The sequence below is a fragment of the Centroberyx affinis genome, unplaced genomic scaffold (genome assembly GCF_046629955.1).
Source record: "Centroberyx affinis isolate AG114_WGS23_722 - 3 ecotype Tasmania unplaced genomic scaffold, CSIRO-AGI_Caff_v1 ptg000685l_1, whole genome shotgun sequence".
Classification (NCBI taxonomy): domain Eukaryota; kingdom Metazoa; phylum Chordata; class Actinopteri; order Beryciformes; family Berycidae; genus Centroberyx; species Centroberyx affinis.
The window spans coordinates 8,269-34,441 of record NW_027279306.1 but is presented as its reverse complement, the minus strand read 5'-3'; the positions used below and the strand labels follow the sequence as shown (position 1 = coordinate 34,441).

At 40.8% G+C, this 26,173-nt stretch overlaps 2 protein-coding genes across 3 annotated transcripts; both read left to right on the top strand.

Annotated features, from left to right (window-relative positions):
* Positions 1-168: 168 nt before the first annotated feature.
* LOC139643977 (uridylate-specific endoribonuclease C-like) lies at positions 169-3,006 on the top strand (the record flags this gene model as incomplete). The annotated part of the gene is made up of 5 exons (XM_071519309.1): positions 169-280; positions 365-486; positions 1,308-1,420; positions 1,973-2,126; positions 2,499-3,006. Coding segments are annotated over 5 exons (762 nt in total), but the record flags the coding sequence as incomplete, so codon positions are not given.
* Positions 3,007-3,209: 203 nt separating this feature from the next.
* On the top strand, positions 3,210-26,079 carry cc2d1b (coiled-coil and C2 domain containing 1B). Of its 2 annotated transcripts, none has more exons than XM_071519306.1 (26): positions 3,210-3,281; positions 3,602-3,724; positions 3,857-4,001; positions 4,681-4,784; positions 4,880-4,999; positions 5,360-5,506; positions 6,050-6,368; positions 6,972-7,090; positions 8,874-8,952; positions 9,625-9,708; positions 10,593-10,738; positions 11,412-11,484; positions 11,725-11,864; positions 11,998-12,127; positions 12,409-12,581; positions 13,888-14,013; positions 14,781-14,839; positions 15,167-15,283; positions 15,729-15,802; positions 16,217-16,275; positions 16,391-16,442; positions 17,131-17,230; positions 18,579-18,669; positions 19,454-19,576; positions 19,696-19,745; positions 20,085-26,079. In XM_071519306.1, exons 2-25 carry the CDS (start codon positions 3,662-3,664, stop codon positions 19,705-19,707), a joined length of 2,655 nt encoding a protein of 884 aa, XP_071375407.1. In that variant the 5' UTR covers positions 3,210-3,281; positions 3,602-3,661; the 3' UTR covers positions 19,708-19,745; positions 20,085-26,079. The 2 variants fall into 2 exon arrangements, with proteins under 2 accessions (XP_071375407.1, XP_071375408.1); XM_071519307.1 differs by lacking the exon at positions 3,210-3,281 and adding an exon at positions 3,487-3,505.
* The last annotated feature ends 94 nt before the right edge of the window (positions 26,080-26,173 follow it).

Genomic DNA, 26,173 nt, shown 5'->3' with positions numbered 1-26,173 from the left:
AGAGACCTGTTCCTAATTTCAACCATTTTGTATATCCTATATATTTTTTTTTATGTATATTCATTGTATTCATACAAATTCACACACAAATTCCTTGTATGTTCCTTGTAATATTCCTTGTGTAGATTCAGTGTGTTGATTCCTATCTGTGTATTTGTTTTTACTCAGGGAAAAGCAGGCTATGTGGCCCAGGGCAGTAACTATGCCAGAGACAAGGCCAGGGCTCCGCTCTTCTCCTACGTCAATGAAGACAAACTCAAGAGTATCAAGACATACGCCCGTGAGCATCTTTTTTCATCACATTTCATGTTTTGTTAGAGCCACTTTTCTACCTATTTCAAGAGCTAACTTTCTTCTCCCGCAGATTTCATCAACTTGCTGGACAACTATGAGATGTCTACAGGTGTGTCAGAGACCGTCACTTCAGAGGAGATGAAAGAGAACCACCTCTTCCTAGATGCCATACTGGAGACCGATGTCATGAAGGTGCAGTAATTATAAGAGAGACATGTCCAAACTGCATCTGCCATCATGGCCAATATTACTCACACACTCAACAATACACTGATCCAACACAGGAGTTTGTTTACACTCCTCGTTATGCAGTAAACTTTGCAAGTTGTTTTTTCCTACTGCAATGAGGCTTTGGAATGAAGGTGATGGTGTTAAACCTGACCCATCTTCTTAGTGTCTTAGGCTGCTTAGTAGCAAAGGTATCATCGTTATTGACTGTATGTTTCTGTGTGCTACTGATGTATCCCACTCCACTGAACAGCGTCCTTTTTATTCTTTGTTCTGTGTTGTGTCACTTGTGGTATCCCGTATATAAACCCAACTATTACTACTAAATATATGAGGACATGAGACTATCTCAACTTCTCTTTTCCATGGAAAACAATTGTTGGTGGGCAGGGACAAAATGAATACTGCATGATTTGTTTTTCCCACCATTATGCACATGCCTTTTTTTAGTAGAGATACTGTGCATCCTTTTTTAACCATAATATACCCTGATAATTGTTATTCCGTTTACACTATTTCACACACCCTGTATATATGTCTTCTACTGGACTGTTGATCATTAAACTGAAACTATCTGTTAACCTTTAGTCATCAAAGCAATAATTCTTTCAAGCCAAAAGGAATTGTTTTATAGTATGACGAAGATGCTGTATCTTTATCTTCAATATGTTCTATTTTCTTGCATACTTATCTATATACTGTTCTTCTGCTGCTGCAATGACGCCATTTCCCACTTCAGTGCTTAAACTTTCATCATATCTTATTTATTTTTACTTTATTTATAGTGTGCTCACAAGTATCTGGTCAGCAAGGGGCAGTCGCCATCAGACCAGATGCAGTTCAAGAGGCAGCTGTACGACATCTGGTTCCGCCTCTACCACCGGGACAGGAGCGGAGGGTGAGTTTCACTATAACAGCCTAAATATTTACAGAGTCTGTCCCGTAGGTTAGTGAAAGATCCCAGTTATCACCTCCAGTATGACTGTGGATCTGAATCCCTACCAACTGCAGGGTTGTTGTTCTGCAGCTAAACCAGCTGATTCCTGGTGAAAAGATGACTTTACCCCTCAAGGATCAATAGAGAAACCAAAAATATATACATGAATATATTCTCAAGAATGTACATTTGAACCCCGTTTAGATCAATCAGTTCAATGCATTTATAACAGTAAACCTCCAATGTGCAATATACATAGATGCTCTGAGTTTATTTACTTGAAGCGTCAGAATAATCAATCAAGTATTCAACATTTTGTATAGCATATATTTCATATTTGACTTTTGTTTAAAGGAGTAGTGGTAGTGGTAGTTGTCTCATTCCTAGTATCTTAACCTTTATTTAGACAGTGCTTAAGTAGCAAGGGAGACAGAGGCCATCCGAGGCCAGTGAGGACACACAGACTGAACCACTCGACTATCTCTGGACATAACGACTTCCTTTTCTCTGCAGTGAGGATTCCTGTGGGTTTGAGCATGTGTTTGTCGGGGAGACCAAGTTTGGCCAGGAGATCATGGGTCTTCACAACTGGGTCCAGTTCTATCTACAGGAGAAACACGACCATGTGGACTACAAAGGCTACAAAGCAAGGGCCAACAAAGATACAGTAAGAGAATAATCTGTCACCTTGTTGCATTGTCTCATGAATATACAGAACGCATGTTTTGTCTATGGAACCATGGTATTTAGTCATATAGATTTAAAGCTCTGCAAAAAGTCTTCTTAGCCTCTTCTTTGGCCTGATTCTCTGTTTGTTGTATCACGTGTGTTATTCGAATGATAAAGTAATTTTCCACTTTCAGATCAATTAAATACTACTAAAACTACTATTACTACAACCGCCAGTACTGTCACTACAAATAAATCCACATCCCAGAATCCCTGCTGCTGTCAGCCTCCCAGTCAGAAACGTACAGCACATCAGACATGAGTTACACCTTAACTATTTTATTTTTGTTTATTTATATCTTTTTTATAGCCTGATGAAGATGACCACGTGTTGAACCTGCAGTTCAGCTGGAAGGGGCTGGTGAAGCCGGTCGGTGGCTCCTTCATTGGTGTCAGCCCCGAGTTTGAGGTGGCACTCTTCACCATAGTCTTCCTCATGTCGACTGAGAAGATGACGTCTGTGGTGGTGAAGGTGGATGAGTACGTGCTGGAGTTGGTGGTCTATCGGCACGGGCGATCCATTGGCACCTCCTACCCTAAACTGCTCAGCAGCAACAACAGGGATTTGTAATATTCCTCCACCCTGGCCTGGAAACATTCACAACATATTCAGCTGTCATGTAAAAATATTTTTGATAACCTTTGAAATAGTTCCTATGCGGTATAATTTTTTAGATAAACCCAGATCAGGCTCATTTTGCACTAAACTTTAGGCTTAAACTAACTAAATCAAGGTAATATTGTAGCCTAAACCTGCTGATCTGGGTTGTTATTAATCACATTTCTGCCATATTTTGTGTGCTATTGTGGAACAAATAAAACTGTTTGTGTTTACAAAGATGTCTTCACATTTTTATTCTCCAGTGTTATGGAAGTTAGGGTAGTTCTCTAGATTCAGAGAGAGAAACAACAAAAGTCATCAATTGTGCAACAACAGCGCCTCTCTGGTTCCTGTTTTGAATTGTCTGTCCTGGAATGCTCCCACGGTTTGCGCATGCGCACTCAGCCCACACTAGCCCATGTCATGTCAAACCTCAGAACTGACTGTTCATCTCCGGGCTGAAAACTACCCGAACAAGTGGTGAATGAGCAGGTAAAGCAACATACGCCTAGAAAATCTGAATTATAATCACTGAAATGATAATAGTGACACCGACAGTCGCCCTCTCGTTAGTAAATAAACTTTTCGAGTGGTCTAAGGTAGGGTTAATGAACGTTAGCTTAGCTAGCTGCCTCAGCAGCCCGCTAAGCTAACGTTAACGTCAGTTGGCTTAAAAGAAGCTAGCAGCAGCAACGAGCCACTGGCTGTCTGTTTGGGTGAGGCACCTGACAACCGCTCACATGATTCGATACTGCGACCAGCTTGTTGACATTACACAGCAAGCAGCTTTTCCGATTTGTTTGTGTTTGTAGGTTTATTTTGGACCGCTTCATATCCCCTTTGGGCTTGTTGGAAAAACAAGCCACAGGAACATGTTTGCTAAGAAGAAGAGGGCACCAATGCCCAAGGGTCAGGGCGCTGCTGCAGCCAAACAGGTGAGAACAACACCAGCGCTACTGCCTTATTTTGACAGATACGCGCTACTGGCAGGTCTCTTCATTGTAACCTGTTAACTAGCTAAGTAGCTAGCTGTGGGGATGAAGTTTTTGTTTACTTCCTCGTTCCAGATGGGTCTGTTTGTAGACTTCAACCCTGAGGAAATGATGATGGGTATTGAGGAGAACCTGGACGACCCGGACTTGGAGGCTGAACTTGCTGCTATCACAGGGAATACAAATGCTGCTGGAGGAAAGGCCAAGCAGAAGGCTAGGAGTGAGTGCAACACTTCTGATTTGTTACTGGGAGATATTCAAAAGTTTGACAAATGATCTGAGGAGGCCACTTTGTTTTTTTATGTGAGGTCCTGTTGTCCTCGTAACCTGTGCCAGTATATATTGTGATAACATGTAAGTTGCTGATATGTTCCTGCAGCAATGCAAGAAGTAGTAACGCCTGCACACTTGCTCCATGCCACAAAAGTTTAATAGTGACAACGTTTCGATCCTACTTGGATCTTCGTCAGGTCAAAATGTTTGAAAAACGGAAACCACACCCATATTTATACATCATGCACACCCATAGGCTGACAAGCTCTATGATGGCAGGTGTGTTTAACCATCCAATTTAATAAAGTACATAGAAAACAGATACATAGAGAAAAAAACAGTAGTACAAAAGCCATACTTCAAAAATATCAAACATACATGTATATCTTATATATAAGCATAAACATAATATCAGATACAACATCCCATATATCAAAATCTACATCACCTACGTTCAAAAATATGCAACCAAGACAAATTCCTGCACATTTATTATCCCGGTTGAATAAAAACATTCTGATTCTGGCACTGGTACCAATAATGAGAACACGTATTACACCATGATTTGTGCTATTGGTCTCACATGTAAACATGGTAAGATACATGACGACATGTTTGTGTTTCAGCCCCCTTGCCCATGGAAGATATAGCAAGGATGGCCGACGAGTGTATGAAAGACATGGATGAGGATGAGGATGATGATGACTTGGAAGACGATGAAGATCTATTGGTTGGTGTTCATGCACATTTATCTCTGCTCTCACGCTTCTATATTCTGACGTGTTGTTTGGTTATTGATGAGTTTCTGTTTCTTTTTCCCATCAGGCAGAACTACAGGAAGTGGTGGGTGAGGAGGAAGGCGAGGATGCTGTAGCTGCTACCTCCACATCCTCTGCCACTGCTGAATCCTCTCCAGCTGATACACCAGAGACCCCAACGCCACAGGTATGATATATGTTGCTTTCTGACCGTCTCAACACTGATACGGCTTTGAAATTGAAAATATGTCACCAAAATGCCTTGAAGTGAAGGATAAAATCTGAGTCCAAATGCCACTTTGGCTGGTAGATGAAAAAGTTAGTTTCATTGCTGATTGCCAGTAGGAGAGTCTTAGTCGTTGTAACCTGAGATATAGAAATGCAGAAGCTGTAAGCAATATTTTATTGCCTCTACTATTAATCTGTCAAACACTTTACATTCTCAACTCACATGCTGAGTAATTCCTTGACCTAACATAGATTTATGAGCTGTTTACAAGCATTATTGATGATACTTGGCTGTTGCTTTGGTATTTCGCTCCCTCAGAAACATCAGGAAGCAAAGGTCCCCGCCGCCCCAGGCAGCCTCCAACACACCTTAGAGGAGAGGATAGCCATGTACAAGACGGCCATACAGAACGCTAAAGCTGCAGGGGAGTCGTCTAAAGCCAGGAGATACGACAGAGGCCTGAAGGTGGGTGACAGTAAGCGATTACATCTAAAAGAAAGCTCCAGAGTAATCAGATTACAGATACTTTAAAAAATAAAATACTGGTCAAATGCTCCTGAGAAACAAGTCTGAGGGGAGTTCTGGCCGAGATTCTACACACAAAAGACATTTTACACAACTTTTAAAATAAAAGTTAATCATGACTGTAGGTGAAATCAAATTACAGATTGTTGATGATCTTGTTAACTTCATATTCTATATATTTTCAAGGCAGATAGTTGGCTGAGTTGGACTAATTCAGTGGATGATGTTAATGATGACAATTTCCATCATGTAATCAGTATTATGTGACAGACTACATTTTAAAAGTAGTGTTCACAGTCCTGTCCATCCAGTCAATTTTTAGGCTCCATCATGGTAGGGAGTGTGCTCATTTGTCATCATTTGACGCTACACTAGGCAACTTTGAACATTATTCCTCTATAACAGAGTTTTAGTTATGATTCTTTTATTGTCTGTGAAACACAAGATGAAGATGAATATTCTTCTTCTTATTGCTCTCTGCAGACCTTGGAGACCATGTTAAGTGCCGTCAAAAAAGGGAGGACTGTGAACGAGGCAGAGATCCCTCCCCCTGTTGCCACTGGAGCCGCCGGTTCTGCCTCTCAACCCGCTGCCCCCCCACGACCCGCTGCCCCCCCACGACCCGCTGCCCCTGCTCCTCCAGAGCAGCAGGGGGAGTCGGAGGCCGAGATGACGCCTGCGGCACCAGAGCTAGTCGAGCCGAGCAGCGAAGAGGAGCAGTCGTCCTCCGCCACGCTGCCCACGCTGAGCAGCCTCCCCTCTCCAGGACAGGAGACAGAGGCACCCACCAGTCAGTCAGATGGTCAGTTGTAGTTGGCAAGAGTATAAAAAGGACTATCAGTAGTAATATTGTGTATTAGTGAAAAGAAAGCTTAACACATGCAGTCAGAGTGGTCATAAAGACTTGTGGAATCCAAGATTTGACAGCTTTGTTTTGCCGTTGTACCAGTCAAATGCTTTTTATAATAAAAAATAGACTGTTTGGTTATATGTTTAAGTGTCTGGTAGAGTAGGCAAAATTACCAGCCACAACCAAAATTTACATTAATACTTAAACATTTCATTTAATTCCCCACCCTGTGCAATAAAAGACACTACACTTAATCATGAATACAATACATTGACACACTGTAAGTATATGGGAATGAACTTGCAGACGTTTGGGATTGTTGGTTTCCTCACATTTATTTATAATAGTGGCACTTTCGGGTAAATTTGTTCTCTCAGTTTAATTGGTTCATCAGTTTAATCATTGCTAGTTTTCACCAGTCTGTTTCGAAACAGAGATTTTGAATACTCAGGGCCAAGTTGTTGCCTCCTTAAAACGAAAAGCATTCTGAAAATGTGATGAATACGCGCTTTCATTGTGGTGGTTGTTTTGTGTTTTTGTCTGGTGAATCCACAGTGGGCGAGGCGACCAAGGCAGTGCTTTTGGAGAGGCAGAAAGAATACAAGATGGCCGCTTTGAGAGCCAAGAAGCAAGGAGATGTGGAGAATGCTAAGCTTTATATAAGAACCAGCAAGGTAAGTTAAAGGACTGCAACCTGGTGGATTTGGTTTGATGTTATGGGACTTTTTGTCTAAGGCCTGATCTTGTGAGACAGTGTCTAGTGGGCTAGTGGGCTTGGTAGCGATTCTTTGACAATTTGACTATTTTACTTCAGAATCATTGTCATTGCCGAGTACAATAAATACACAGGAATTTGTCCTGCTGTGTTATGCTGTGCCAAAATTTCCATCCCCTAAAGAATGTGTTTCCCTGGTGTGTGTCCTCCTTTTGTCCTCAGTGTGTGTTGTTGTTGTTTTGCCACCGCACACGGAAATTACCTCGGTGGAAATGTATGTAGATTAATGTATTACAAACAAAAAAATAACAAGATGTGTCTGTAAGATAGAGGCTTACTTTAAAGTGTGGGCGCACCAACGCCCACACTTTGAAGTTTAACTAACTGTCATCATCCACATTTTAAAGTAAGCCTTCTTCTTCATCTTCAGACACATCGTATTATTTTTTTGTTTGTATTATTTAATGCCCAGTATGTGTTTGTCCATTGGAAATACAGAAGAACCCACGCAGCGCTCTTTCTCTTGTTCTGTGAGACTAATGTATTACCTGGCAACTTGTAAAATCAATGGATGCTTGTGGTTTGAGATAAGATCACAAAAAAGCGCACTCTCCTTTCATCATGAGGCAGCCAGGTAGATTTTGTTTTTGTTCGGCTACTGTCATTCTTTGGAATCTTGTGAAATGTCTTTACAATATCATGTTGCTGTTTCAAAAGCCAGCGTTAGGAAAGCAATCAATGAAATTTTAAATTGAGACACACAGTTGAGACACCGCCAGGGTAATCACATCAGAACACGTGGGTGCAGAGGCATATCAACAACTTTTACATATTTTACATACTTATTTGCATGATATATACTGACACATTACAAGGACAACAGGACCTTACAGTCAGTGCTGAGGGACAATGTAAGACATACTATGGACTGTAGACTACAGATATCTCTCTACATGTACGTATACATTTAATATTCTGTCGCTATGTGAATTTGAGCAATGCGGTATTCAGTATGATTTTGTTCTTCACTGCAGCATAAGCTGGCGGGAAAGATCAAGATATTGTTTTACATTTATTATCAAATGAGCCCTTAGAGTGAAACGGAAGTCAGTCCTGTATTGTGTTATATTGTGTTCACTCTTTCCTTGATTCTGTGCCTAAATTCAATGCATGTGTTTGCCTTTACAAGCTGAACACAGAGGAATGAAGCTTAGTTTCTGCTGGAACTGGAAGCAGCATTTCCACATCTATTTGCTGAGCAGAGCGAGTTTCTGTCGAAGGAATGTAGCAGCAGGCTGAGCAGCAGCAATAGTGGATGCAGTGCGCTTGTTAACCTGATGTTTGAATTCCCCTGTCTCGTAGAGTTGCACAGTTATGGCTAAAGTGATAATTCCGATGATTTTGCTTGATATTCTAATCAGGATTACAAATCATGGTTATTAGTCTTGATGATTTAAGGAATAAATCTGTTTTTGCATCTTATAACGACATCTAGACTTTGTTGATACAACAGGGATTTTACATGGAGTAAAACAGAATTAGATGTTTTATTTTTGCAGAATTCCTCAATTAAGTCACGATATACAATTATACATGATTAACTGTGCAGCCGTAGTTTCTCACTGCACTCTCTGACTGCTCCGTTTCTCTCTCAGCTATGTGAAACATGCCAGCCGTTTGGAAGATGACAAAGACCACCATTATGTTTGACAGTCTTGGGATTTTTGTATTTCTCTGTGCAGAAGTTTGATGCAGTGATCGAGGCGTTGGAGAAAGGACAGGCAGTTGACCTGAGTGGCCTACCTCCCTCCCCAGGACAGGGTAAGGAGGGTGTTACAAAAACTCTTTTACTTTTAGTATATACACAGTTATAAAACACTGAAGTGAAGTGATTAAAAAAAACCCACAGAGATAAAATTAGATGATAAAAAAACACAGAGGAGATGCAATCAGTAATCTGTGCAAGTGAAATAAAATAAACCCTCAGGGGCTTAAAAAACACATCACAACTCAAAACAAACAGCCACAAAAAATCAAGTCAACTAAGACTTGACTAAGGCTAAGGCTAAGACATGATTGCACTGGATAACAGAATTTAAATGACAACAGAAACAACATGGTGGAAATCAAAATATGTGAATCAAATCATAGTGAATCAAAATAGCACTGTCATAGCCACATCACTCTATTTGGAATATTTATTTATTTTTGAGCACACAAATACTAGATTATAGTAGCAGAAAGTAGAGACTAGAGATGAAATGTGCAGGGGAGCTAAGAAACCTGAGAGAGGAAAGAATGCAGATGAGGTATTCTATAATCAATGGCTTTATCAATAAGTAATATCAGCAAGTTGCATAAAATACGTCCAATTGATTTTCCTAGATTTGTTCTTAGTAGGTACAGTATTGTTAAAGGAGTTGTAGCCCACAGTGTCTGTTTCTTGAATGTGGTACTGTATGATTCAATGAACCTCCTGTTATTCTGCCATAGTGGAACAAGGAAGCTCTGCAGCAGTGAGGGAAGCTGCCTCCGGGCAAAACACACAGGTCACACAACCGGTTGCAGCAGACCCAGGTGACAGCAATACTTCCTACTGTATGTGTGTGTGTGTGCATGCATTTGAGTGTGTATATGTCTTATGTGTGTTGTTTATTTCTCTTTTCTTTGAGGAAAACTTGTTATGCCACCCAGTTTTCTCATCTTTATGCTGCCGTGTAGCTTAAAGGATTTGTAATTCTATCACCAGTAGCATACAGTAGGTTTGACTGTGTGTCTGTGCGGTCTCTTTAAGCACAGAGGCAGGTGAGATCCAGCTGTGGCTTGGTAAAAACACGCACGTGCTTGCACACCACAGGCAGCACATTTCCTCATCATCTCCTCCTAATTTCACCTCAACTCTTCAGTCAGACTGAGCAGCAACATGAGAGAGAGACTTGAGCTGACGTGAGCTAGTTGTCTGGATCTAGACTCTAAAACTGAAGTCAAAGATGATGTATAACGTCAAGTGGAAATCGCAGGGCTTGAGCTATGGAAATAGATTTGTATTCAAATATTACAGTACAGTTAAGTATTACCAGCCAAAAGGACATTTTCTCCCAGCAACAAATCTTTTTTTTAAAACTTCTGTTTATTGGAATTTTGCATTTTACAAATCACAGAATCAACATATGAAATAATTCCAATATAATCCCCATCCCTCCCCCGCTCCCCAACATATCACCCACCCCCCCAGCAACAAATTTACTGTAACTTTACTTTAGCTACAGTATCAACTGTGTTATGTATATTTTTCACATAGCAGTGACGTTGAGTTATCTTAAATGTATTCTGAGTCTGAGTCTTACATCCTAGCAATAATATTTTCTTACTTAACACTGGTTTTGAGGTGAAATCTCAAAGTTATTTAAAAAAAAACATGGGGAAACAGTGATGTATACAATGTTGTCTCGCTCCCTCAGCCCCCGCCGTCCCATCAGTCCCTGCTCCTCCCAAGGACGTGCTGGAGGCCCTTGAGCAGAGGAGAGCCAAGTATGTGGAAGCCTCTGCTCAGGCCAAGGCCAGCGGAGACGACCGCAAGGCCCGGATGCACGACCGCATCGCCAAGGTACGCCGAGCCCTCTGCAACGTCTCTGTTAACATTCAGAGAATACATTTTCCTAATAATGAGTAGAATAGAGCTCACCACACCTGATGTTCAAGCTCAGTCTTTTTAGCTGTTTAGCTCTCAATTGATTCAAGTGTTATAATAAGTGTTATGAAATAGCACACTATTTAAAAATGAGGATTGGAGGTTTTTATGTGAGATAGAGGTCTATTTTAGTGCAAAGTGCAAAAAGTACAAGGTGCATATCACTGATTTCATTAAGTTCAAAAGCATTGATCTTTTTACTTCTGGTAGGGATCATCTTAGTAGACCTTTTCTTTTTTGTCAGTTCTTGTACATTTTAAAGGCAATATACAATCAACAACCTCTGTTCAAGGAGATTTGTCATGTTGTTGGTCATAACATTAAAACACAAGAACATGTATATAGAGAAACAAAGAAAAGCAATAGAGATACTGCATATAGAAATGGAGAAAACAAACAATTAAGACAGCATCCATCATAGAACCATCATAGAGTAACAAACCTGTTCTCCCCCCTAAAAAAAAAAAGAAAAAAAAAAAAAAAGTTGCGTCCTGCTTGTGTATCCCAGGAAATTATGTTAGACTTTTCTAGTTGAAAAGTAGTGATGCCATGGTCTGTTTCAAAACATTTAACCTCTACTCTACTACAGCAATACCAGAGCGCCATCCGAGCTCACAAAGCAGGAAAACCTGTCAACTTTGAGGAGCTCCCGGTCCCCCCTGGTGAGATTCTTTTATGTTATGTTTGTTTTTGAATGGGCAGCGTAGTTTTTAAGTTGCATTTAGATCTGTAAAATTGGATTCACTCTGTATTTGCAGTTCTGTAGTCCCAGGTTGTTAGTATGTACTGTGTTCCTGTGTAAATTATCAATATGTCTGTGCCAGTGCGACGTTATGTCGGACTGTGTGTATACAAAGTGAGAACTGTGCTAATCAGAGTGAACAAATGTTTGTATCCTACAGGCTTTCCTCCAATCCCAGGCCAGGAGGCGGCAGGAGCTGAGCAGGGATTCGCTGCTGTGCTGGAGGCAGCCAATAAGCTTGCCTCTACTGACACTACAGAAGTAGGGGATGAGGAGGGAGATGAGGAGAAAGAAGAGGAGGTGGGATATCTTTTGAAATGCATGACCCAGGCAGCGTTGCATAATCATAGTCTTTTGATCTTATCGCTTTTGATTAATAATGGTTGACCTGTGTGAGAGTCTTAAAAGTGTCTGCTCTCTCTACCGTTTGCAGTCTAAGCCTCCTGTTCCAGACAAGCCAAAGAAGCCCATATTAGCTGTGCCTCCGACAGCTCAGGTGAAAAAACGGACTCCCTCTCCGTCTCCTGACAGAACGTCCACCAGGGAAGGCCTCTCAGCAACAGGTCGGTCCCAGCAGAAACACCTGAGCAACTAACATTATCTCCAAAACACCAGAGACTCAGATCAGCAACTTAAGAAACCAGTCGGCAGAAATCCAGTCATTTTTTTGATTGAGAAAAACATCTGAGGATGTTAACTAGTTAACTAACCTAGTTTCTGCAGAAATAGAGAAGACCTGATGCACACTCAAACCACATCAGTTGTGTTTCACGTCATGTTTACAGTAGGTTTTCTTTAGAGATTCCCCTCGGTCATCCTTTCCCTCTTCTTGTTCGTCCTGTAGCGGCTCAGCAGCTGGACTTCCTGGAGGGCCGCAGGAAGCAGTACATGAAGGCGGCTCTGCAGGCGAAGCAGAAGAACGACATGGAGCAGGCCAAGCAGTTCCTCCGCACCGCCAAGGGCTTCGAACCCATGATTGAGGCGGCCCGCAGCGGCAAGACCGTGGACATCAGCAAGGTCAGAACCCGCTGGGAAGTGGATGTACTCTATGTTTGTGAACTAGAGCTGCAATGATTAATCGATTAGTTGTCAACTATTAAATTAATCGGCAACTATTTTGATAATCTATTAATCGGTTTGAGTAATTTTTTCAGAAAAATCTGTCAAAATTCTCTGATTCCAGCTTCTTAAATGTGAATATTTCCTGGTTTCTTTACTCCTCTATGACAGTAAAATGAATATCTTTGGGTTGTGGACAAAACAAGACATTTGAGGACGTCATCTTGGGCTTTGGGAAACACTGATCGACATTTTTCACCATTTTCTGACATTTTATAGACCAATCAACTAATCGATTAATCGAGAAAATAATCGACAGATTAATCGACAATGAAAATAATCGTTAGTTGCAGCCCTGTTGTGAACTGAGATGTTTCTATGCAGGATTTATCCAACCCAGTTTACTACTGGAAATGAGACTTAACTTATTCAGATCTGCCAGTGGGAAGAGATTTGGAAGAGAGCAGGGGAACTCACGCTGCAATTCTTTTTCTAAATATTGCAGTTGAGATATTAACTGTGATACATGTGGACACAGCTTTGTACACATAATTTTTTTTAGTGCTTAAAAAAATGTTTCAGAATAATGTGGACAGAGGAGAAAATGAGATGCTGATGCTTAGAATTTGCTCAGTTTGATTAAAATGAAACATTTCCTGTGACGCAGCTTGATTTATTGGCAAGGTATTCTACACAAAGCCAGAATACTCTGGTTAGGAAACTATCTGACACACTGACTGAGATGAGAGCTTCTTGCGAATTGGAATTTGAAACAATAAATACTGCAGTTCTTTTATTTTTATTTTTTTTCTGAGTGATGGTGCAGCCCTAAAAGAGATGAGATAATAGACACTCTTGTCAAAAGTCAATTTTAACTCTGGCTGAGGGCACAATATGTTTTCCTAAAAAATGGTGTAAAAAGGAAGGGATTAAAAACAGATATAAAACCCAATGATAAAAGGGAAGAAGAATACATAAATGAGTAGCAAACAATAAAATAGATTCAGTGTGTCAGCCATTAAGAAAGGCAATTCTGTGAAAATATGTTTTGAGCTGTGTTTTAAAGATGCTACATGCAGCATTTTCAAACATCAGTATATCATTGTCAAATTAGTTGTGATATCTTCATATATTTACCATAAACAAATGAGAGCATGGTGGAGATGATTGGTAGCCTCTAGTTGGATTGTTTGTGCCAGTGTTTCTCAAACAGTGACAGGATTACCATACAGTCCCACAGTAGTTGTCCCTGTGTGTGTTGCAGGTGCCATCGCCCCCTGGTGACGAAGATGAGGACTTCATCCTGGTGCACCACAGTGATGTGCAGATCTCAGAGAAAGCAGAGGCGGTTTACACACAACTGGCCAAGATCCTCAAAGAGCAGTATGAGGTAAAGCTGCAGGATTAGGACTAAAATGAAAACCCTCATTATCTTGATAGATATTGTACGATTTGGGGAGCAAAAGTTTTTTCATTTACAACTACAGTGGGTGTTTGAAATGAGATTAATTTACATTTCCCAATGTTGTTGATTGTGTAAATTAAATTCATGACATAACTAACATAAATAACATAATTATGAGGCCCTAGTGGTATACTGGAGCATCACAGTTAGGGGTGGAAAGAAAAGATAGGATGTAATATGAATCATGTACATGGGGAAACTGGGTCATTACAGCAGCCAATAGTAATAGGAAAAATATAATTTAAGTAAGAATATAGCAAATGGGCATTATAAATATACAAAATCAACAATTTCAACACTTGAACACATTAAGTAGACTGTAGTAGAATAACAAATACTGGTTCTAAATTGATGTTTTATTTCAATACATTTCTGTATTGAGTGAATACATACAAGTTTACAAGTGCTTTAAACATTTATACACACCATCTGCTGAGCTAGATAACACCATGCTCAGTTAATTTCCTCAGTTAGAATCTGTAGTATCTATCTCGAAGAAAACCTGAGCTCTCACTTTTAAGAATTAGACATTTCTAAGCTTTCTGATGCCTTTAGATGCATCAGAATCAATTCTCATGCCAAAAGTTGGTTTTGTTTTGTTATTCCAACCCGGTTACTCTGCTCCATAACGCCTTGCTGTTCTCAAGATAATTCCATAAGATGTTTTGTTTCTTCTCACTTTCCTCTTTTAGAAATGTATGACTTACTCCAAGCAATTCACACACCTGGGGAACATCACAGAAACAACAAAGTAAGCTCTCTGCATCACTCAGAGCATTTTCAGTTTTGTTCATGATTTCAGGTTTACACATGAACCCCATCCATTTCTGACACCAGATTGCTGTTGTCGTGCTTTTTTCTGCTTTTTGTGTCCTTGATCATATCCCTGATTAGTGCAATGTTAAAATACACATTGAAAAGCATGAACAGCATGACATAACACATAGGTAGTGAGAGTGTGTAGTAGGGTGATGTCTCAAAGAGGATGTTCCCTCCTTTTTGTGTGTGTGTGTGTGTTTATGTATACGTGTATGCGTATGTGTGTGTGTGTGTGTGTGTGTGTGTGTGTGTGTGCCAGGTTTGAGAAGATGGCAGAGAGTTGTAAAAAGAGTCTGGAGGTCCTGAAGCTGTCTCAGTCCAGAGGTCTGGATCCTCCCAAACACCACTTTGAGGAGAGGACATATAACACCGTCAGGTCGGCAAAGTCAACATTCACAAAATTAACATTTAGATTATTCTGAGTTCTGAAGTTTTGAGTCAGGAGTTTTCAAGGTAGAAAAAAATGGAAAACTGCCTGTGATAGGATGAAAGATAGGATGAAAATTTTAATGAGCATGTTTCCTTACCTAGCTGAAATAGTAAAAAAAAGTAGATTCAGTGGTGTCATAGGGTTACATTTTCCTTCATCATAATATTGAATTTGTAAGGAAATAGCGATTTCTGCTTCTACTCCAGAGCCGGTGGGCGGTCAACTCCTATTGTTGTTTTTTGTTTTGTTTCTTGCCCATCTCTTTGCTGATTTTCTTGCGTCTTGACCAGTCATCCTTTCTTCCCCATGTGGGTGCCAAAGCAACAAATCACTCACCATCTCTCTCTCTGTCTATTTTTCTTTTCTTTTTTCCTCCCTTCCTTTCTTCCAGGATATTCCCAGAGCTGAGCAGCACTGAGATGGTGGTGGTCGTTGTCAGAGGGATGAATCTTCCTGCTCCTAGTGGTAACGTTGACTTGACTTACATTCAGCAGTGCACCTCTCACACCAGTCCAAACTTACACATATGGGTTCCTACACAAGGCTGGAAAAGTATGGAAAGTGAATTTGATAATGTCCAGCTCTTAAATGAAAAGTTGAGGAAATGCACAAAAATCTCTGATATGAAAAAGCTGTCTGGAGAAATATTACTCAGTCCTAAACACATATGACTACAACAAATTGTATGTAGTTGCAGACCCACAAGCATTTCATATTGTATAATTTGTTGTGAAGAATAGCCTTCTGCTATAGACTGATATGGCCTTACTGACTCTGAACAATTAAACACTGACCAAAACCTAAAATTCAGTCAAGAAATATGGAATATTAAAATGTAAAACATGCTTTGTTGTAAACTCTCTCCTACTCTTCCTTCAGGTATCCAGACAAATGACCTGGATGCCTATGTCAAGTTTGACTTCCCCTACCCCAGTACGGTAAGTGAGCTAAAGCTACGTCTTGTTTCCTTTTTATAGTCACTTCTGGCTGCTGAGGGATCTCAAACTTGTAGTGTTTTTCACAGATCTTTGGTTTCTTTTTTGTTACCAACAGGAGCAACCGCAGAAACACAAAACAGCCGTCATCAAGAACACTAACTCCCCAGGTAAAACATGACGCTAGCTGTAGATCAATGTGTGTGTGAGTTGATGTTTGTGTTAGCAGCATGGAAGAATTGTTTCCTGAAAATCATCATTCAGTATTTCTTAAACATGGAGAATCTAGTCAGTAAAAGTGTTATTTTGTTAACCGAGTACTTAGTTTTATCTACCATCCTTTTAAACATTAATTTGTTTTAATTGAATTACCAATCATTTTATAAGAGCAAATGTCACTTTTCTCATTTCGGAGCAAAACTCTTCATGTATTTGCTGCTGCAGTGAAAATTACAGAGCACAGAAAGAAATACAGTACATTAGCTATGAAAATAATTGCAAATTGCCATCCTTATTTTGCATCTAAAAGTTATTTTTTTTTAATTTTCTAAGATGACGAATTTATGTTTAGGAGCATATGAAGCATTTCATTCCAAAATGAGATATCCACCATTTGGAAAAAATTAAGCCTACTCTGACAAAATGAATGCTGGCATGAAAGTAAAGCATATTATCGGTCACCATTGAAGTTATGAGTCATATGATCTTTGTTTACAGAGGGATTATGTTTTTGAGGATGAAATCATCTGTTTTTGAAATACAATATATTGAAATATTGACTGAAGAATTATATTATTTTTCTAAAATGGATATATAGCTTAAATGAACACCTCTTCACCGGTGATCTCTTTTCACCAGAATACAACCAGAGCTTCACCCTGTCCATCAACCGGAACCACCGCGGCTTCAGGAGGGTGCTGCAGTCCAAAGGCCTCAAACTGGAGCTGCTGCACAAAGGGTGAGTCACTTCCAGACCTGCTTACTCACTGCATGTCCTAATCTTCACTTAGCTGTTGAATGGAGATTGTGACCCGGAGTGAGAAAATCCACCCTCTGGTTAGATAATCAGGGCGGCAGGTTGGTTTAGAGGCACTGAGGCCGATAATCAGGTGCTTACCGGTTTGATCCCTGGCACCGATCCGAGGAAATGCTCACGTATATGTGGGGCTATTGTGTACAGTGTCTCAGGGTTCCCACGTTGCTTGAAAATTCTTGAAAGTTTGTAGTTTTGAGAAAAATAAAATGAGGCCTTAAAGGTTTTTGAAAATTAATGGATGGCCTTGAAAGTATTTGATTTCTCTCCGGACCTCTTCCTCGTCTTCCCATCAAGCAGCAGTTTTAAGAAGATTTCATCAGGATTTCTTGACTTGATCAGATCAGTAGAAAATGAGACCTCTATGATGTCTAATTTTGACCAATGTCATGTCTTAAAACAGACCAATTTTGAGACCCTTGAATTTCACCAAATAAGACCTTGAAAGTCATTGAATTTGATGTTTAAGTGAGCGTACCAAGGGCTTGTGAATTAAAAAAGAAGAAAAAGAAGCCAAGTACTGGCCAAAATAATTAATATGTATTTTTCATAGAAACATGTCACCCTACTCGTTTTCAATGCTGTTTCCTGTACAGAATCAGGATCTGTGTGAAACATTCAATAAAGAGACAGGAGCCGATTGAGAGTTTTAATTTAAAACTTGCTCAATCACTATCTTCGTCATCATTTTTTTCTTTTTAGTCTTTCAATAACAGGTGATTTTATGCTCACAAACCTGCTATGTGTCGCCACATGGGAACAACGCTAAGTTTCCACTGACTCGTTAACCATCCAGGCTGCGGAGAAACGGGAGGAAAAGTTTGCTGAAGTTTAGACACGACAGCTTTATGTAGAGCCAGCAGCGAAAACAAGCAGCCAATCAGGAGCCTGTTTGATACAGAGCCACTGTTTTGTTTTGATATGATTGGCTCACGGTCAGAGAGAGTGTACGGTGGTCAGCAGGGACAAAATCTGAGAACAGGCAAAAACCAAAGACTGTATAATTGAGCCAAATGTGTCACTCTTTGGTTTATTCACCAAATGTTACCAGTGTTTGGTGCTTGTCGGCTGTTAATTTCAGACTCAGATTGTGTGTTTACCCAGGTGAGATATGTCTTCAAGCTACATGTGTAAATTGGCCAGTAAACTAACCATCCTATCCACTCCTCTCACATCCAGTCATGTCAGAGCACCTGAACGGGAGCTATGTGTTGTCCTGTGTTATTATGGTGAGACTGTGACGGTGATGTCACTGCTGTGTGTCTCCTAACAGGGGTTTCCTGCGGAGCGACAAGCCGGTTGGGACGGCCCTCGTGAAGCTGGAGAAACTGGAGACCCAGAGCGAAATCAGGGAGATCGTAGAGGTGAGGCCTTCTGGACTGAAATGGACTGTAACACAGAGAGAGATAATAAGGGAATTGTTGTTTAGTAGAGGAGAGTAGAGTAGAGTTTGATCCTCGGCCAGCAGGAGATACATGTGTTTCCAGATGCTTGTTTTCTTACATGCACAAGAGTACTGTGTGCTACGGCTGTCGATCTCTCCTAAAAATAAAATTACAGTATCCATTGACTGAAATGAGTCAAATTCGACCGAAATTTGAATATTAAGGGTAATATTTACATACAATATTGACAGATGAAAACAGAGTGAAATGAACAGACAACGTGTTCTAAATGGATAGAGATTCTATCTTCTATGCGGTCTTTCTGTTCAATTTCTTGAATGATTTGAGTTGTGTTCAGCTGATTCTTGCGGTTTACTGAGGGGAATACAAATATCTTCCAAACAGCAATTGGAGAAGTAGTTCAGTTGAGCAGTAATCTCCTCGTCAGACTGGATGTTTTCTGCCATCAAGCAAACAAGCGAGCATGTATGTGCTAAAAACAAACTAGTGGGACAGCAGAGTGATAGAGAATGAGAGCCTATGGAGCCAAGGAATGGGCAGCCAGTGATGCAATTGGCTGTTAAAAAAAGATTTTGACGCATTTGATGGGCAGGCGGCCATTCAAAGTCAATTTTTGACATTCAACTGAAATTCAAACACTGAAATTCGTTCTGACCGCCTTACTGTGCGCCTGTGAATATCAGAATGTAAGGATGTAGCTGTACTTCATTTGGACTCGTCATCTTCTCTCCTCCTGTATCAGGTAATGGACGGTCGTAAGGCCACAGGGGGGCGTGTCGAGGTGAGAGTCCGTCTGCGGGAGCCTCTGAGCGGACAGGACCTGCAGACCGCCACCGAGCGCTGGCTAGTCCTCGACCAGTCACAGGTAGCCACACGACCAGCGTTACATATACCGATCCAGTGTTTTCACCACATTGTCCCCAACATGAAGGCTGCAATAAGTTTCTACAAAGCTCTTGACTTTGGTACGTTTTTGTCTCTCAGGTTCTTCTTTAGACGCTGCTGCAAGATGAAAGACCGCTAACAAGGTACAGGTAATTATTTTCTCCTTTTCCCTTTTGTCTGAAATGAATGAACGCCTACATGTGGGGATTTTAGAGCAACCCGCCCTTTGCTGTTCCTCAAATGATGCAACTACCAAAAAGTATGGTTCTGGATTCAAAACATCACGCAGAACATCATCTGTTCCCCCCTGCAGGTTTATTATCTGTTATCTAATTAGTGTCCTTTTACCTCAAAATCATTCAATTAAACTTAGAAGTTTCAAGACATACTATATATTTGGGTGAGTTTGATGATTATTTTCAAGTTTAATTTTCACTTAAATTTCCAGAAGAAACTGACCAACAACGGCACACGTCTTTGTCTTCCAGATTAAAGGCACTCAATCAAAAACACTCGGAGGAGGAGGAGGAGGAGGAGGAGGAGATGGAAGGAGGCAGGGATTCTGATGAGAGGGACGGTCTGTCGTCCGGACCGCCGGGCTCCGGCTGTCCGACCCAGACCTACACGGGTCTTTTGACGTCTTAAACTTTGCACACTGCGAAACACAGAGCTCCTTTCACACAGCGGGCCACCAGGAGGAGGCAGGGAGACGCCGTATGGAGGGCCAGCTGGCCGCTCGCTCTCCTCCGCTGACGCCGTGCCGCTCGTCTGTCTTCGGTCTGAGAACGCGCTGCGGGACGGGCGTATTCTCTGACCGAGCGTTCACACAACTAGCAACTTGTGCAACCAGTTGACGGAGATCAATTCGTTGTCTGTGGCTCTGTTCCCTCGTGTGTCGATGTGGAAAACTTGGCTACAGCTGGACTTTGGGGCGACACCGGCCGTCAGACATCAGACAGGTTGCTAGCAGGGTGAACGCAGAGTTAAGGTGGTGATACACAAGGCAAACTTATGTGGTGAATGCTCCCTGTGTGATTAAAGGGAAGGTTCAGCGATTTTAGAAGCCATCGCATTAATCACAAATCAATCCACTCTTAGAAAATGCCAAAAGTTTTTACATTAGCGCTTGCGTTTCTGTGAAATCAGCAATCACCTCCTATTATCATTTGTTAGCAACACTAGCACAAGTCAATGGGGTATGAAACCATAACTCTTAAAATCACTTGCAAGCCATTCCATACACTTCCAGTAATAGTAAGAATACGTAGTAGAACTTGAAAACAAATGCTAACAGGAGGCTGGTGCTGATTTTCTCAGAGACAAAAACTGATATAAAAATGATTTGAATGTTACAATAGTGGACAATGTTAGTGATCAATAGGATAGACCTCTAAACTCACTGAACCTTCCCTTTAAAGCGACATTGCTGAGGAAACTGCTCAGTCACTGTTGTCGGTCACAGTTGCCCAACAAGTTGCCCGGCGTATCGCTCCTGACTCCTTGAGCGCGGCGGAGCGGCCTTCGCTCGTGTCGAAGGGGCTCGACGTTAAGCTAACCTGATCCTGCTGCCCTACATGACTTAGTTTATATCAAAGAATGTGTACATACTCCTTATATATACGGCTCTGGTTTCTAGAATTGCACCTATGCACTAATACCAAAGTAATCACTGTTGCTGTAAGATCCTGCGTATCTGAATTGCCTTTAGCTGCCATACTTGTTAGCATGACACGATAATAATGTGTGTGGCCGAACGTGGGAAGGTTCAGATTACTTTTCCGACGTTGTCACTTGGACTGTTAGTTTTTATTTTTCCTTTTTCTATTTGGAACAGATCCACACCATTTCCCCTTCAGTGGCGAGGGAGACTGCCAGGCAGATGTTTATAAATGTTTTAAACTGTTATAATGGACAGGAATAAGCCAAGTAATATAATTCTAAGTGGTACGATGAGGTGTGAGATGTGATTATGTAATGCTTAAAAAATTATTATTTTAAAGACCACACTCCCTTTCTGGCACATATCACTTTTATTTGATTAATAATAAGCCCTTCTCACTGTGGCCACTAAGCAGTTTAAAAACATTGTCACTTGTCTTTGGGTTTAATATCTTTCTTGTTCTTGTCAAACCGGGTTTACACTGTATAGCACTGAGCTGTGCACACCAGTATCATAGGACTGAGGTTTGTTAACTTTTAATATTTTAGGAAAATAAAACTTGAAGGGTGTCATTCCAAAAATGCTATGTATCCATTTTGGGAAAAGAAATTGAAAATCAGTCATTATGACTCCAAAAGCACAGATGATTCTGTCCACAAAAATATAACTAATTATAAATATAACTAAAAGTCAAAGTTACAGGTTGACTCAACTTTAATAGTATCCCATATGTTTTACTTTAACGCTACTAATTATTGGCAATTATAAGACTGCATCACTGTTTTTCAAGCGGTGGATATCGCATTTTGTAATGAACCCTTCAGTGTTGTGAATGAGCGATGGCATTCTAACAGATGCTAAACAGGAAGCCATAACGGATCCGCTGAGCCAATTAAATCCCATTTCCAACAGGAATACCTCCACACCGCAACATTATCAAGTTGTTGTTACTGTATTGCTGTGGTCACAACATTTCCACGTTTCTCCTTTGTATATTCAGATTATATTTTGCGCAGCATCTTCAGGAAAAACTTCTCGAACCAACGAAACTGATCTGCCGTACTGGTTTGGGGAAACAGGCCTAATTAATTCAGTAACTCATTAAATGTTAAAACACACTGTTACCCTTCATTTTATTCTCTGTTAGAGTATGTTTTCATGACCCACTTCTTGTTTACAAAGATGAATGATGTCAGGTTGTTTATGAAGACTTTATCTCCAAAATGATGTACAGTATATCTGTTTTGGAAAACAATGTCAACTCTAAAATATACAGAATCCAGTCTATAAATGTTTTTTTTTTCTAAAGTTGCCTACTCTCCTTACAAAAGTATCATAACTTGTTTTACTTTTGCACTGTCAATCATTTTGTAAGAGTAGGTGTAGAGACTAGAATAATAAAAGAGTAGAAATCTTCCTCCTGACAATGTCGAAGGCCTCATCAGTCAATCAAAAGCTGTTGACCCTGAACAGCAGATAAAAAACAAAGCTCATTTCAATTTTCTATAAGTTTTTATTATACATATACTACAGTTTTTTGATAAAGACCGCTTTATTGACATTTGTAGTGTAAAGAAAAAAAAGATGTACAGGGTTTTTGGCTTTTCATACAGTTCTTTTTGACTGATGTCAATGTTTAATAAAAACAAAAGAAAGGATTTTAACAAAACCCAGTCAATGACAGGATTGTATGAATGGATTTTGTTCAGTTTCAATTTCATCCACAAAACATAAAATACTGTCAAAATGCAAACTTGATTTGCGCTCGTCACCATTGCAAGCTTGTTCCTGTATGCATGCAGTGTTATAGTTTGGATAGTAACATCTTACAACTGAATAATAAAATAAAAAAATGCTACTTTCAATAAAACAAATTGCACCTTTTGGATTATAGGACATATTGCACACCTCAGATAATGCCAAAAAACATAACAGGGAGCAAGAGTCAGAAAAATAAATCCTTAATGTCTCCTCTTCATTAATGCTATTTCATATAAAGAACTGCCAATGGAAGCTAACGGAAGCTTCTCCCCTGAAAGCCGTGTCACACAGTGAAGACACAGTGATGCGTAACACCAACTCGGGCAGAGATGATCACAGTAATTAATCCCGCACTGTTGACCTTTGACCTCTCATTCCACCGTTACCAAACTGCTTCTTAACTCCGCTTCACTAACATCATCTTGCTACAGTAGGTCCTGAAACATTTCAAATTGTGTCGTAAAGGAATATAACATAGCTACAGGTATAATTTAAACTTGCACTCGAACGCTGTTTGTCAATGCTTCGGCTCTTCTGCAGATATTCATGTGATTGTCTGTCTTGGATGCTGCTGATTGCGGGTGGAGAGATTCTCACTTGTAACCATAAGATTGTTATACTCTAATAAAAACGCTCAACAAAACCCTTTTCTATATTTATACCATTTTGTGAGTCGCCTCTTCTGGTTTCACAGTCCCACGCATTAAAGATGGAGAAATGTTGTAATTCACTCGCAATATGAAGGATGATTTCTATACACTGAATTTCGGTACATGGGTGATTTTTTTCGGCCATGAGTCTAGCCAGGTCCGTTTTAAAAAGAAACAAAACACATTTTACAGATTTTTTTTTTTTAACAGAAACAGGAGAAATACATTCTTGGTTTTTTTTTTTTTTTTTAGGTCCATGTCGCTGAGGGAGAGGGAAGTCCAGGGCTTCTCTTTGAAAAAAGCATCTAGACTTCAACAGCCTGAACTTACTACTTATTTATAGAAATTTTGGGAATGTTGAGGCCTTTGAAGAGGACAAAGTGTCTCTGTCTGATCTGCAGGGTTCCTACACCGGAAGTCGGTCATTTCAAGTTCTTAAAAAGATTTCAAACTGCAGAAAAAGTTTGTTGGAAAAATATTGTTCAGTCTCGACGCGCACGTGACTACACGCTTCATGTAGTTTACAGACTCGTGCTCACGTCATGTATTGATATTTGATGATGTGATATTTGCTGTTGTGGATCATAGTTTTCAGTTCTGGAGTGATGTGGCCTAGCTGACGGTCATATTACCCAGAAACCATCAGCACACATCACACTGAACGCTGACCAAAATCTCATCACGGTCAAATCACAGAGTGCTGAAAGTGAAAATGTGTAGGAACCCTGGATCTATAACTGATACTGAACTGTTGGTGTAATTGATCACCCTGGGACACAGTGGCGACCCTCTCACTCAGTCTGAGTCTTTTCTCTCCTGTAAATGGCTTAGAATCCAGTGCACTGCTTCTGCATTTTAATACAGTTCTTTATATATATATATATTTATATGTATATATATCTTTACATTTTCAACAGCTATTTTCTTTGTATGATAAAAGAGACATCGAAATCATTTTAGTGGTTTTAAAACCACTGTTGGACGAACAGAGCGCTGATGTTACTGAAGATGGAGGAGCCTGATGGTGAGATTTAGATATGAAACACACACTGAAGTTAAAACTGCTTTCCCACTTCTCTGCTTTTCGGCTTTACATGTGTACTGACGGCTACGCTGGGTCTTGTTAACGGTGCTGAGAATCCTTTGTCAGCGTCTATTCCCATTGTTTGTGAATTCAAAGTTTATCAATAAAGCATTGGAACCTTTTTTGTTGTTAGCGGACTTTCTGTCTAAGACAAAAGGGCGCTTCGACTTCAAAGATAGCATGTAACCACACGGCCTGCACTGCTGATTTCACACAGCATCAGTCAAAAGAGGCGGCCCGCTGTGTGTGACGTCTCTTCAGTAATACTGTCTTCACTGCACCTCATTAGTCCAACTGCTTTGCAGTTCTATCTGGCACAGAAACCCTTTTGTGTGGATCTCTGCAGGCTACAGATGCAGGGTTATAATGGAGAAACTGTTCTGCCTAGAAAACACTATGTACAAACCAAAACAAATCAATGCATTTGTCCATGTCATGAAATAAAGCATCTGGTGATTGATGGATAAAGCTTAAGAGGCGAGTCTGAAGCCAAGAGGAGTTTTGTCTTTTTTTTTTCTGCTTTCCTCCTTGATGAATCGCTGCTGCAGGCACTGCGCACCGCGGTGCGAATAAACGGTTTCACCACACTGAGGCACTTTCTCTCTCCACATTCAATCATCTGTCTTATTTTTCAACGTCAGAGGAAATATGTGATGACTAGTCCAGACTTGTCAGCGGTGGACTTGCTTCTCCCTGGTCGTCTAGAGCATCCGTGCTACACAGAGGCCTTTGCAGATATTACCCAGGGTTCAGTGCTTCTGCCCTCGGGACCCCTGGCTACCACAGTGGCATTGGAGTAATGGGGGATTGGGAAGGAGCAGTGTTAAAGAAGCAGAGGAGCTAGATAACACCATGCTGGGTCAGACCTGGGTTAAAGAGGATGTGCAAACAATTCCTAGAGTTTATTTTAGCAGCCAGTAGGTGGGGTTCACCACATAGGATGCTGCAAATTTGTGCCACAAAGTTTCAACAAGCACAGGAAAATATATGAAAGTCAATTTAGCAAACTTGGCTATGATTTGCAACTCACCTGACACAATCTGACCTGTCCTGACGCAGTGAACCCCACCCCTCTGGTACCATAAACAGGCTAAAACAAGCAGAGTTGTTTGCCGGGATGGTCTGACCCAGGTCCGGTTGGGGCGGGTGACGACAGCACCTCGTCCTGTGAAGGAAAACCCCCGAGAGGAGGGCGGTGCGGGACCGGCAGACGGGCTCAGAGCGTCCTCAGGCCCCAGGCGGCCTCCGGAGCAGAAGAGGCGGTCGATGCATAGGTGGACTTGAGGAATGCTACCCCGCCTGGCACAGCACAGCTTTCAGGCTCTTTGAAGTGCAAACGGTTGAAGGGAGCTGGCAGAGAGGTGAAGGGGTGGAGAACCAGGGTGAGGGATGATGGGTAGGAGGTAAAAAAGAGAGGGCTGG